This window comes from Drosophila santomea, chromosome 3L, assembly GCF_016746245.2.
Source record: "Drosophila santomea strain STO CAGO 1482 chromosome 3L, Prin_Dsan_1.1, whole genome shotgun sequence".
NCBI classification, from domain to species: Eukaryota; Metazoa; Arthropoda; class Insecta; order Diptera; family Drosophilidae; genus Drosophila; species Drosophila santomea.
This window is the reverse complement of record NC_053018.2, coordinates 18,058,663-18,072,376: the sequence shown is the minus strand read 5'-3', so window position 1 is coordinate 18,072,376 and position 13,714 is coordinate 18,058,663. Positions and strand designations below refer to the sequence as shown.

Here is a 13,714-nt window from a genome sequence, read left to right as displayed (position 1 = left end):
AAAATCTTGGTAAAAGTACCGTTTTGATTGTTTTATATTATTGAGTATATTATTTCCCTTCTAATGCCAAGCGATCCAAAGTTAATTATACCCTTTGGTAGGGTAGAAAAAGGAATAATAAAAAGGATCCTGTCTGAAGGACCAGCTTCCTACTTGTGCTTATGGCCGGATAATGCGAGGCTTCAGCCAAGTTATTTGCAACTGCTTGTTGTTGTTTTTGTTGGCGATGGGTGGGGCGATGGTGGGGTGTTAACAGGAACAGGGGTTAAGGGGCCGGGGTTGGCGGACCTCCTGTAATTGATGACCTTCGCGATACGTTGTCGTCATCCGTAGATCCTTTTTTTGGCTCTTTGGCTCTTTCCTCGGGCTTCTTTTCGGTTGTTGGTTGTTATTTTTATGGCAGGGCACTAAAAATTTTCTTTTTTAAATTGAATTTAATGAAAGGCGTGAGCAAAGAGAGTGGAAAATGGCAGGAAAAGGCCACGGGCGCACCATATTCAAATGGCATTTTCAAATAAATACGGTCGCACTGGCCAAGGGATTCCCTGAATCGTTTTCAATGAAAAATCGCCCATAAATATGACAAGTAAATTTAGTTTAACGATTTTTAGGCTATGAAATTATTGATATAGGCATATAAGAAACGATTCAAAGAATATGTTAGAAATAATAACAGGATTTACGACTAAAGTAAATAAGTAAATAACTTGACAATTTCCATTATTTAAATAAATTACCGTGTTTCATATTAACTAAGAATATGGCACATTTTCAAGAATTCGCATATGCGAAAGTCCCGGTAACCTCACAATCACTCCGCAATAAATCCTATTGTGTAAGCGAACGGCGGAAAAAAGTAAATGAATATAAATAAATAAAAAATAAATCGCCCGATGCAAAGTCCAAGTGCTTATCCTGGCCATTTTTATGGGCCGCTTCAACTTTGTTGGCCGGCTGTTATATATATTTTTATTGCACAAAAAGATTTGCCCTCTTTGCCGCCTTTCCCCTCTAATGCCCCCCCAGTCCCGCATCCTGCATCGTTATAATAATTATTGCAGGTATTAAGTCAAGTAGCCGCAAAGAGCCCTCGTTACCCCCTGGCTCATCCAATCAGCCCTTTGAAACGAGGCCCCATTCCCAGGGACATTTTTTTTGTTCGTGGTCACTTTTTCATTGCCCTTTTTTCAGGGCCTTGCATAGCAATAATTCTGTCCCTGCGCCACAGTAGAGCTTCAATACCTTAAACAAGCATTTTTCGAATGAACTATTCTTAGAACTTAATCAGTAGTGCGAGCAGTCTTTGAATGACCAAAGTGAAATCAGTAACTTATTTTTTTGTCAATTTATTATCCTAGCTCTAGTTATACAAGCTCTGCTGTACTGGTTGGGATATACACTATATATGGGTGGAAACCGCAGCGATTTTCGCGCAACGCGGCTTTTTGCGGATCACGTTCATCTCCAGGGGACAAAACTAAATTGTGTTTAATTAATTTTTTGTTGCATAATTCGGGGATTTTAGTTTTACTCTGCAAAATGGCAAAAATACCAAACAGTTTGCGGTTGTTGGTGCATCAATGTTCAGCAACAAATGTACCGCACACGTGTACCATCGGTTGATGGTTGAAATATTTAAAGGAGGGCAGATACCAAAGTACTGTGATATAAATATAGGATATATTTTAATTTTTAATTGAAACCATAATTGTACACAACTATGTTATCTACTTTAAATGCTAGCCAACCTTTCGCCTACCATTACTATGTTTTAATTGAGGGCATGTGTTTTCCCCACTAAAGCAACTGAAATTCGTTAGTCTTCGGGCTCGACCCTTTGGTAATGAGTTTCTTGGACAATCAGATTGCAGTACACAGGCGGGAATCATTCGATTGACAATATATCCTGGCTTGCACACACAAGGACCTCCGCAGATCAAAATGCAATTGGGCTTGCCTTTGGAATCACACGTTTCTGGACAAGCTGTGGGACAATAATCCGCCTGCGTGCCATTTTTGGCGCAATCGATTTTCTCAGAGAAGCACTTTACCGCGGAAAAAGTGATCAGTACCACAAGCGTGAATACTTCCCACTTCCACATACTATTTAGGTGTAATGCGGTCTCTAAATAAATAATATACCGAAGAAACATGGAATTTGTGCATACATCTTAGGTGAACGCGTTGTAATGTGAGGAAACGAATTTCATTAGCTATGAAATTATTCCACAGCTTTAGATTTAACAGACTTAAATGTTCAGGTAACCGTACTATTGACCAGACTCGATCAGTTTACAATAAAACGATGTACGCCATCCACACAATTTACAAATAAGTGCCAAATCAAAAAATGTAAAGGAAAGGAAAAATAACTTACCGTGTGCAAATCTAAATCGTTTCGCTGATCTTCGCTCTTTTAAAAAAATCAATTATTTATAAAAAGTAATTCTGGAGCTCTCTCCGTTACACACTTTTGGATGTCATATCGTAGAATTTAAGCTGCGAACCTAATACTAACAACTTATTCTGGCATCCTCATATTTTAGATTCTTGGGGATCCTACTGCCTTAGCTCACTCTGTTTATTATTCCAAATTATCTGGATAACTATAACTACAAATATTTTGATATATGTATATATTCTCTCTAATCTTTTTGAACAACCCCCTTTGAAAACTTTTATATATTTTAATGCCTACCGCATGCGACACATTTTTGTCGCTGAAAACTTTACCTCAACTTGGCGTTGTGTGAGTTTTCTTTAATAAAATTGCACTCAGTCTACTTGAATCTGCACTCGTTTTGTGGCCATGTGACACGCACACACAAACACAAGCACAAACACACTGAAGCAGAAACCAACACAAATGCAGACAAATATCTTGCAATGTTGGCGGCTGCAGACTGTCATTTGTTTACTTGTGTAAACTTTAATTAAATTCCAAAAAGACGACGACAGCCGCATCTGGTGCAGGAGTATCCTCATCCTTGTTCCCATTAAAACCCCATTGCCCTCACCAACGTCAACGTGTCGCCATTGCACAATTTTAGGCCCACACTGCAGTTCAGTCTGCCAATTGCCATAATTATGGCAACTGGACTAACAAACTCCCACTTTACACAAGAAAGCAAACTTTAGTTTAGCGTGAAGTCCAAATTTTTAAAATACGATATTCGGGCTTGCCTCCAAATTTAGTTGAAAAAATTTGAAGATTCAACTTATATACATTTTTACAAATATTTTCATAACTAAATTATAACTAATTTATTGAATACATTTTAAAAATAAATGTTTGATTACTGAGATTGGCATCTTATATTACGAGTATATATTTATTTCAGTGTACAAACAGCAAGTGCAAAAGCAGAAACCCAGCACAGAACCCAGAAATGCAGCAACATCTGCCACTCCTGACACTCCGTCCAACGTATTGAAACAATTGTCGATGCATGTAAATTAACAACTTTGCTGAAAGCCTAATTTAGCAGTATAAAGCAATTAAATATTTTACGTTCCATTCCCCGAAAATTTCAGCTGGAAATTTCGCAGCAGTAAGCGAGGATAGTCATTAGTACAAATGCACAACATTTAAGGAGCACATCACACAGATATAGTAAGCTCCGCCATACAATATAATATTTATCAACTCTCCAGAGCTGCAGCTCCATAAAGTCCCAAACTAATTACTACGCTTAAAATCTCTGCTGAATGTGAACCCTTTTCTGAAGTCCTTTTAAATACATTTTTTCGGAGCAGCTGTAGCGTTAATAAAGTGTTGGACAAAGGACAAAAAGTTTGCTTCCTGGCTAGACATAATTTTAGGGCTCTTTGCAGTTGTGTGGATGTAGATGTGGATGTGGATGCAACCCACGCCGCCTGCTAAAAAGAGCGGAAGAAAGTCCACTGGCCGCTGTTGGCAACCCTGGAAAACATTGTCCAGCACAAACCAAATGTAATTTGTCCAGAAAGAAACGGAAAATGCGACAAAGGGCGAAAACTTGTTGGTCTGTTCGTTGGTTCGCCCACCATCAACATTCTGTTACTGGAGGTCATTTTTGTGCATAGTTCATTACGATTGAACTGCCACAAAGGTCTCTAGTTCCCCAAACATGTGAGAGGGAAAGGTAGCTCAAAGAGAGAAGGACGGGAACAGAGGCCGGAGAAAGAGACAGCACGCGACAATGCGACTTGGTAAGGCGAAAACCCTCCAATTTAGCACACTTTTATTTGGGCTCTCAAAGCTATTTTAATTGGGATTGTTTAGGTCATTTACACCAAAAAGAAAAGTGTGCCTTGTTCACTACATTTTTATTTCATAATTAATGGGTATGATAATTCGCTGATTCCTCTGCGTTGTTAAAATAATCATAAACATAATCATAAACATAATATACAAACCACAAATTTATTTAAATAGGAATTAAAATAATTTTTCAACCCTAGGAAAACATAAACTGAATCCGACTAAGCGCAATTTAAATAAAATTAAAACTTTAAAGCCGCAGAGAAAGACTTTAATTTAATTTTTTTGACATACAATATTATTTTTAGTTTCGAGCACAATGTTTCGAGACAAATGTCATAAAGTTGCATCTTCCACTGGCCACGCCTCCGATTTCCCTCCGTTTTCCGACCCCATTTCCAATGGTCAGTACTCTCCGTCAACCTGATTAGTTTGGCTGAAAAGGAGGAAAGTGGGCGACTGCGGCTCCTGTTGCTTCGGTGTTGTCCATTGTGTTCGGCGACTTTCTTTTGGGCCATAAACTCTAAACTTGGAAATGCTGGCTAAGGTCGAGCGTGGTGATTCCACTTCCTGGCAGCCACACAATGCCCGGTGTGTGCCCATTACGCCCACTTTTGTGGGGATTCCCCTTGGCTGTTGCTGCTACCATTTTGACCGTTAAATGTTGACATTTGTGCATTTCATTGTATGACCTTTTGGGTGCACAACAGCAGAAACTGCTGCGGAAATGGTGCACACTTAAAAATGATCCTAATAATACAAGTATCATTAAAATAATATAATGAATATATGCATTCCTAAACAATAGGTATATTAAAAATAAAAATAATTAAAGAGGTATTTAAAAATATTGTAAAAATGGCATTAGAATAATACAACTTTTAGGAAACAAGAAAGAAATTAATTCAATCCTATTTCTCCCAGTGTGCCGACACGGGCTCAGCTGAAGAAGATGCAAAAGGAGCAGAATGTGGAGCAGAAGTCTGAATAGGATGCTACTTCCCCACTATTGTCGTCGCTTGTCTACTCATAAACTAAATGTAAATTCCACCCCTTGGTGCCAACGTGCCACCACTTTTATTGCAGTGTTTCGCTGTCACAACGGAGGAGATATGTCGCCCCTTAACCCAATGATGCCCCCAGCTACCAGATCCACCCCAGCTACATCCTTCGCTCCATGTGTGGCTCCTCGCATTGTTCTCGTTGTTTTTGTCAACAGGCTGCAGTGCAGCAGTGGAAACAGCAGGAACAACTCGCCGCCTTTGACTTTATTGTCCCTCCGTCTCAATGTCCAACTATACGACTGTCTGACTGTCTGACTGTCTGCTTCGGATGCAGTGGCCATGATATTTGAATTTATAAATCTATAAAACTCCTGAGTGTGGGGAGAGGGGGGATGTGGGAGGATGTGTGTCTGCATGGGGCTGAATTAGAGGAAATGAGAATACGTTTTGTTCAAATGGAACTGGTTCAGAGCGAGGACACCCGAGGGAACTGTTAAACACTTAAAGCGGAACAAAGGGATTCAATCAGTTAGCTGGTTTGTTAGCGGGAAAACCGGGTATGTGTAAAAAACTCGTGTTCGGAAATGATATACAAATATCTGATTAAGTTGGGCGAGAGAACTAACAATTAATGGAATTCTTACAGTGAGCTAAACAGTTTTAAATCTATTTAGTTTTTCCTTTGTTTTATACTAATCAAGCAGACAGTCAATTACTCTATCTCACACATAATAACAGGAATTGAACACAGCCTATTACTATAGTCACTTACATGAAAATGATATTGCTTGACTACTTCGCAGTGTCAATAACTCCACGGGTCATGGAATAAGCATAGTCTACTCACTTACATCACATCATTATACCCTATTGCCATACATGTATTTATCTATATTACTCCCAGGGATTTCCGGCTGCAGTCATTGTCTGTCGACCAACTACTTTACAGCTGTCAGATTACGAGGAGTTGGGGATAAACTGGGTTTTCAGGGGGCGCTGGGACTTAACACCCCCCAAAGACTCTGTGGCCGCAACCCTTGAACCTTGTCTATTCACTTTCTAATGGGCCACGTTGACGTTTTTAGACTGGCACAATATATGTGTTTGCTTGAGAGTTTGTGTGGTGCATATGTCTAAGCTCTAAGTCCTTGCTTGCCCCCTTTTCAATTGTCATCATGCAATTGTGGAAGTGCCAGAGTGAGTCCTTCAGCCCCTTGCCTCACTTGTCCGCATAAAAATCTGCAACTTGTTACATATTTCTTTCTGTGGCACACATACTCGAAACACACACGTTAAAAGAAACTTGTGCCCAAGTGGTCATTGTGTTTCTTCAAATGCTTGTTTGTTGGAATTTTTGAAGAAGAAAGTCGACTTATGAAAGATCAAAGGGATTAATAGATTGTCTCACAAAATAAAATGTGTATGCTATTGGGAATAGTATCGCCAGGAATTAATATGACAGTGTAGGCGCGATTCCGCAGCCTCTCCCCTCATTTGCCATATAATTTGCATTGTCGTGTCCATTTGTTGGCTTAGCGTACGTCGCGTATAAATTGCATAATTTATGTGAATTATGCCGCATAACATTGCGCTCGTCAGTCGGCGAACCCTGCACCCTCGTTAACCCTACAGAGCCCATCAATTGCACCCTTGTTTGGCCTTTGGGGTGCAATGAACTTGCAAAGTGGCCTTGTCCAGTACATTGGCATGTCCGCTGTCCCTGTCCCTGTCCTTGTCACTATCCCCGGAACTTAATTGTGACAATTGTCAAAACACTTCCTGGATCCTCCTTCTGCTGGCACAAATCCAATTAGTTGGCTCAGTCCGTGACACAATCACACACTCGCTCGCTTACTCAATAATTTAGCAAGGATTCAAAGGAGGCAAAACGATAGATGGCAACTAGCTCACTTCCACCTTTTTTCGAGTCATTTGGCGAGCAAAACGATTCGTGTTGTTTCAATCAATGATGCCAATCAAAATGAGACCGATTTTTTGCCACAGAGTTTGAACTCCTAACCATCGAGAGGAAAAAGGGGAAAAGTGTGCGGGAAAATGCCGAGCTGCACGTGTAACTATATTTATTATTCGATTTACTTTAAAGAGGTTCTTGCCTGCGGCGTATAGAAAATATGTGTGCAACACAAACTTTTGCAATATTCCAGGACTTACTATCAAATATTCCTTAGGTGCTTCAAAAATAGTGCATACACATTAAACACATTAAATTTAAGTTTTATAAGTTTCTCCAGTAATAAAGTTATATTTATAGGCAGGCAATATTTTACGAATTTAAAATTAAGATGCAATTAAGTTACAATTAAATATTGCCACGTGTATTCTTTGTACTTGCCTATCGAAATATTTAAACGTCAAGCCAAGAGTCGGTATGTGCTGCACATTTTTATGGTTTTATTACTTCTTTCAGAATGTATACAGCCTTTGGAAAAGTAATATGTAAAAGCTACAGCTATTATTATTCTTCTACCGCTATAACTCAAACGCAGAAAAAGTTAAAACTCATGTATAATTCAATTTTGAAGCTTAAAGCAATTTCCCTATTCATAAAATTCGTGCCCAGAGGGCGAACACCGAAGCTCAATTACTCGGATAACTAACTCTTAATGCTCCGACTACTTAATGTTCCCACTGCAGGCCGTCAAAAGATCAACCTCTATGATTTATATGCAATTTTGTGGCAAATGTTTGGTGTATCCCTGGTCTGGCCAAATCACATTTGCTTGGTTTGGCCTGGAGTTTTCTGCTTTGCAGTCGGAGCTAGTCATTAAGCTAACAACGCTGCGTATGTGCAATAAATAATTGAAATTTCCGCCCAGAGCCAAAGGTTAACCGGTGGCTAAAGGGATGTGGTGTGGGATATATCATGCCGGAGAAATGGAGAAACGGAGAATTGGAGAAAGCGACCGAGACATGGCGAGAAAGAGTATTTTGTGTGTGTGTGTTTTAGCTTTTGGGCAAGTGAGCGCACCAAAGCGAAAATGAAAATAATTTTCATTGCGACTTGGAGACTGAAGACGGGAGTAATGAACACACTTTTCGCATTTAAGCTTGCTGCAGTAGAACGCTAATGGGACAACGACAACAAGCATTTCCACCAACAAAAAAACTAGAAGACAGCAACTGTTGCTATTTCCACTTGCCATCCTCACATTTTTAATTCCTTGGCACATTTGTGTAACGTGACATGAAATCCATTTGATGTCTCCGTCATCTTTCTCTGCAGCTCCCTTTGCCTATCTCTTTCCTGTCGCCAACTGCCGTCTCATTCACTCTCGTCCTGCACTTGTTAACAAACAAACACGCTTTTCTACTTTTTATTGCTAATTTTTATTTTATTCCTTGTTTTTTTGTATATCTCTGCTGCAATATAAGGCGGGAAACTGTGAGGAAGGAAAAATATACCGTAAAAAATTTAATCAATCACATTTTAAATAAATATTTAACTAGATTTTCGAGTGCGCTTTCTCCCCGGTAAAAATATAAGTAAAATAAATACCAAAAAAACAGAAAATATTTTAAAACGAAAGGATTTGCTTGCCATTTAAGGTCCTTAGAAATTTATTTTCCAGTGTTATAGAGTGGACGAAAAGGGCAGCAGGGAAAACCAGGAAAAATACAGCGGGAACAGCGAAGCATTTTAACGCGATAACTCCCCTGGCAGTTGAGCTCATAAATTTATAAATGAGCCAGCGACTGTAAAATGCGAAACGAGCCGCGACGACACTGAAACTCGGTCGGAAAAACCAATGGAAAATAGGGAAAGGGCCTGGGGAGATTGCCTTGAAAGCACTCATCATTTTTTTCATCCATTTCGACAGAAATTTGAGATGTGTGAGGGTATCAAGCGGTGTCCTGCTGCTTGTTTAGGACGAATGTTGACAAACTTCTGGCATTGCAAAGGATGCAAGAACCCAAAATTAAAAGGATTAAAATTGCATAAGGAAAATCCTTTTAATGAAAGAAATAAATAACCCTAAATTTATATATTCTGAATAGAAAGGAAAGCTTGTAGTAATTATACTTTTTTCATACCTTAGTGTGGTTGTTTATGGTAATGTCTTTATTAGAATTCACTTCCACGGTGATTAAGCTCTGTAATCGTTTGTAAGTAGTTATGAACACGCAGGTAATTAAATAACATTTTAACATTAATTACCTTAAAGAAAATTTCTTTCTTTAAATCACTCGATTTGTTTGATACTCAATTTAAAGTCTAAACCATTAGAAGCCAATCTTTTATGCATTAAATGAAATCTTAAGCCAACTATCTTCAAGAGTATTTGCTTGTTTACTTCTGTTAATTTGCAATCATTTCCCTTGTTGCTTTTGCTTTTATTTATTTGTATAACTTTTGTCATTCATAATTATTTGGGCTGTTTGTTTGTCTGACTTGTTGTTGTCGTTGGTCCCTGACATCGAAACATCGGAAACGGAAACAAATGAAGTATCAGACGGGGAAATGTGTTTGCTTTACGAAAATTGACTGAATGACTGACTTGCTGACTGGCTGACTGGCTGGCTGGCTGGATGACTGAGTGCTAAAAAGCATTCGAGCTACTTTTAATATTTCATTCGCAACTCATGAATTTGTATTTCAAAGAGCGCTGGATGTTGGGCGAATTTTAAATATGCATTCACGCTTTTATGGGCTCCAAGTAGGGGAGTCAAATTGGAGTGCCCTCCAATTCTTGTCCATTTGGGCATGCCACCATTTGTTTACGATTTTCTATGCCATGATTCAATTAAAATTTCTTTATTGGCCCTGATATTCTGCTGCGCTTGGCTGGGTTTTCTTTGTACATCTCTGGTAATATTCGGTGTTTTTCGGGCCCGAATGCAATTAGCAAAGTTTAATGTGGAAATATTGGCATGAGCCCATAAAATTAAAAGTGCGGTCGAGCGGCATGATTGGATTTCCACGAGGTTAGCAAGCAATTGTAGTTAACGTTTTCCAGCATCAAAACATGCGAGCCGATTTTACCATAATTTCGAAAGCCCCAAATGGTCGGTGATTATCAAGAATTCGTTTTATTTAACCTACTTTTCTGAGCAAGTGAGTGGGTAGAAAATAAACTGCCTTTTACATTTCCAAAGGAGGAATTCAATTGGCAATAAAATAGGGAAAAACTATTTTAAGAAAGGCGAATAGTAAGCCGCAGAACTGAAAATTAATCATTTTAGGGCAAAAAGCAGATATCTGACTTTTCACAATTTGTCTTAACCGCACGTAAATACTTTCTAGCAATTTGTTAGGTATTTCTAGGATTTGTTTGTGGTTTTCTCTAGTACAGCTACCACAAGAAGAATGTCATTTATTAATTTGTTAAGCGTTTTGTCTCCTTTACCTACATTTGAACTAATCGACTTAGAAATGTATAAATACCTAAATCAGATCGAGTGAATCACTCGCCTTCAGCGGACCAAAGGAAAATGAGATTTGAACGTCTAGACGAATTTATCTTAATAGTAGGCACTTAACCCCAGCTAACCCCGAAAATGTTTTTGCATGTGTGTTCCCTGCTGCAATTCGACCCCAAATGTTGGCTGCATAATTGACATTTTGACATTTATAAACATATTTTAAATAAACTTCAATCAATGTGCGCAGACAGAGCCACCCAACTTGGCCCAAAGCAATGCAAATGATAGACTCGCAAAAAGCCGGGGGGAAATAAAACAAAGCAGAGTCAAGCAAAAATGGGAAAACAAAGAGGGAAAATCACAGACAAAAAATAAAGGAGGTGTTCTGGGTGGGTGGGGTATGCCTTAAAAGTCAATTTGCCGCAGGCATTGCTAACAAAACATGAAGCGCGACGGCCAACAGACAATGCATATAAAAAAGGTGCCGAAATTTCCACAAACACACGGGCATCATCGAATTTCCATATCCCAAAAAGAAGGGGAAATATGAAAAGCAAGGCGAACATTTTCACGCAGCTTAAAAACCGCACTCACGCACAAAATATTTTTATTTACCTTTTCACTGGCGCGGCTGGCTGTTTCGGCTGTTTTGCCTGTTTTGGCTGGGCAAACAATAAACCACCCGATTCTCCAGTTACAGGCTACAGTATCTGCACCGATCCCTGGCACAGAAATCGGGCACTAAAAGCGCCGTATTTACGACGTTTACATGCAATATTTACACGAAATCTCTTACAATAACAGTTATGCCTGGCAATGAGCACTGTGCTCCAGTACCTCTGTACTCCTACTTAGGGACCAGATCCAACTCCAGAAATTCACAGGAATTTTATTGCCAAGCTCGCTTTGCGTCCCACGACCCCATTCCAATTTATTAATTCGTCAAAGGAGGTGAGCCTCACGAAAAATCAGGGCTGCGAAATCGATCACTTTAGGCGTTTAAACATTTAAATATGGTTAAACATAAACCCATTCCATTTTAAGTGAATGGCAAACAAATATTCGGTATGTGCTTACTTACAGCCCAATTAACCACTTCAAGCACTCGAATGTAAACATCACTGCTGTTTGCATTTATTTAATTTTTGGATCAAGTTGCCATATGCCATATCATGCCTCATTTATTAAATTATTACGAAGTACTAATTTTTCCATATATGTATGTATGTTATTTAAAGGAATCCAAAGAAAGCAAGAGTGCTCCCAATTTTTCGTCGTCTAAAGACAGTTGAGTCCCCAATAAAAGCCTCCTTCCGATTTAGAGACACTCAAAATCAATCTATCGTCATCCCTGGAAAAATGTGTGAGTTCTTAGCCAAAAAGCTTTGGTTCCGGCGGTCCACGTATAATATTTTAGCATTACAACTGATTTTTCAACACGTAGCCGCATAGTAGGCAACAGCGGATGGCTGAAAAAAGAATTTCCATCGCTGTCGAGCCGCATTCATATGCAAATACACAAAAGACGCTCGCAGGGAGGGAAAAAGAATAAAGCGTATTCGCAAAAAGCGCGTTGCGCAAATAGCGCGCTTCCTGAAATAATAATTCAAATACTGTGATAAAAATCGACTATAAACTCGCATGCTGTGCATGGAAAATCCCCACCCACTTTCGGGCCACCCCTCCATATATGCAGTCCTACTACCCGACTTTCCCCCGACGCCCCTTTTTAGTCCCGCTCGGTGCGTACGTGCGCATATTTCATTCCCTAACGACCCCTTTTAACTGAGAAAATGTGTTTTCGTTACTTTTAGCATCTTTATCAAATAATAATATTACGCCGCACGAACCCAAACGTCGTCGAGGAGACCGCCAGTCCCCTTTTCCCCATTTTCCCCAAACTTTCCACCTATAGCCCGTCCGCCTTTCCCTCTCGATACCGTCGAAAAAAATATTTTTTTGTTTTTATTCCTTTGCATTCTTTGCCATTTTGCACTTGGAGGTGAAGTGCGGAATGGGAAAAAGTATTATTGAAGAAATTGAAGCGGATGTGCGAAGGGTGTGTAGAATTAGAAATACCCTTGGGAATATTTTCCACCTTCTAGCTTACTGAATGATAATTATCTAGTTAATAACTCATTTTCAATTTGATATTGTATGGCTACTGAAGTGAAGTAAGCTACTCTGTTTCGATATATGTAAGTATAAATGCTGTTGTTTACCTGAAAAACGTATTACTGATAGATAGATACATATGTCTACCAATCAATTTAAATACCCCAATCATACAAGGGTATCGAGTAAGCGAAAAAATAAATCGACAGCCGGTAAAGACTTGCTAAAATATATGGAACAAAAGTTTACAATGCAATGCCGAGTGCGAATGCGAATGGATAGTGCTGAATTGGGGCCATGGCAACAGCTTTGACACTTTTTCAACGTTTTCCTGGGCATCGAGGACCGACTCTCTCACTTCCTTGGACATTTCGTTTTTGCTTGATTTCTTTGGGGCTCAATTGAAAAATTTGCATGCCAAGAATTATGCAAAGCATGGGAAAGTCGGCGGTAAAGGTCAGCCAAAAACAAAAAGGTTGCTCTTTTCTTTACCTTTAGAACAACGTAACTCGACTCCTTTCCCCCGCCGAATTTTCCTTTCCATGGTTTTTTTTTTCCATCGAACTCAACAAGCAGCAATTGAAACCATCGAAGATCATTTCATTTATTTCATTCTCCTGGCCTTCGCATTGCTTTTCTTCGATTGGGGTTGTTTCCTCAGTCGACTGCAACCATTATTCTTGGCGGTAATTGAACAACGTGGCGCAATGTTTGGGGGCGTAAATAAATGTTGCAAAAAATATAAGCAAAGAATAAAAATTGCTTAGAACAAATGTCCTTTTTACGGCCACTCCTTTGCCACACGAACGCCCACCAATTGAGAAACAATACAGCTTCATTCGCATTGATGATATCGCCTGTTTACAGAGGAAGAATGCTTTGCAAATATAATACAAACTTAAAGCACATTTATGCTGAAAATATAATAGCGTATTTCTATTTAATACTTTCTATAGGCATCAAACGACAT

At 39.2% G+C, this 13,714-nt stretch overlaps 1 protein-coding gene and 1 long non-coding RNA gene across 2 annotated transcripts; one reads left to right on the top strand and one right to left on the bottom strand.

Annotated features, from left to right (window-relative positions):
* Nucleotides 1–1,661: 1,661 nt before the first annotated feature.
* Nucleotides 1,662–2,112, bottom strand: LOC120449695 (accessory gland protein Acp62F). Its single transcript, XM_039632312.2, has one exon. The coding sequence runs from the start codon at nucleotides 2,100–2,102 to the stop codon at nucleotides 1,740–1,742; it is 363 nt and encodes a 120-aa protein (XP_039488246.2). The 5' UTR covers nucleotides 2,103–2,112; the 3' UTR covers nucleotides 1,662–1,739.
* A 184-nt stretch (nucleotides 2,113–2,296) lies between these two features.
* Nucleotides 2,297–4,412, top strand: LOC120449696. The gene is made up of 3 exons (XR_005616212.2): nucleotides 2,297–2,442; nucleotides 3,342–3,451; nucleotides 3,535–4,412. It is a non-coding gene; the product is annotated as an uncharacterized LOC120449696 (long non-coding RNA).
* The last annotated feature ends 9,302 nt before the right edge of the window (nucleotides 4,413–13,714 follow it).

Excerpts from the sequence above, each read along its gene's own strand:
- LOC120449695 (XM_039632312.2), bottom strand. The coding sequence starts at position 2,102 with ATGTGGAAGTGGGAAGTATTCACGCTTGTGGTACTGATCACTTTTTCC.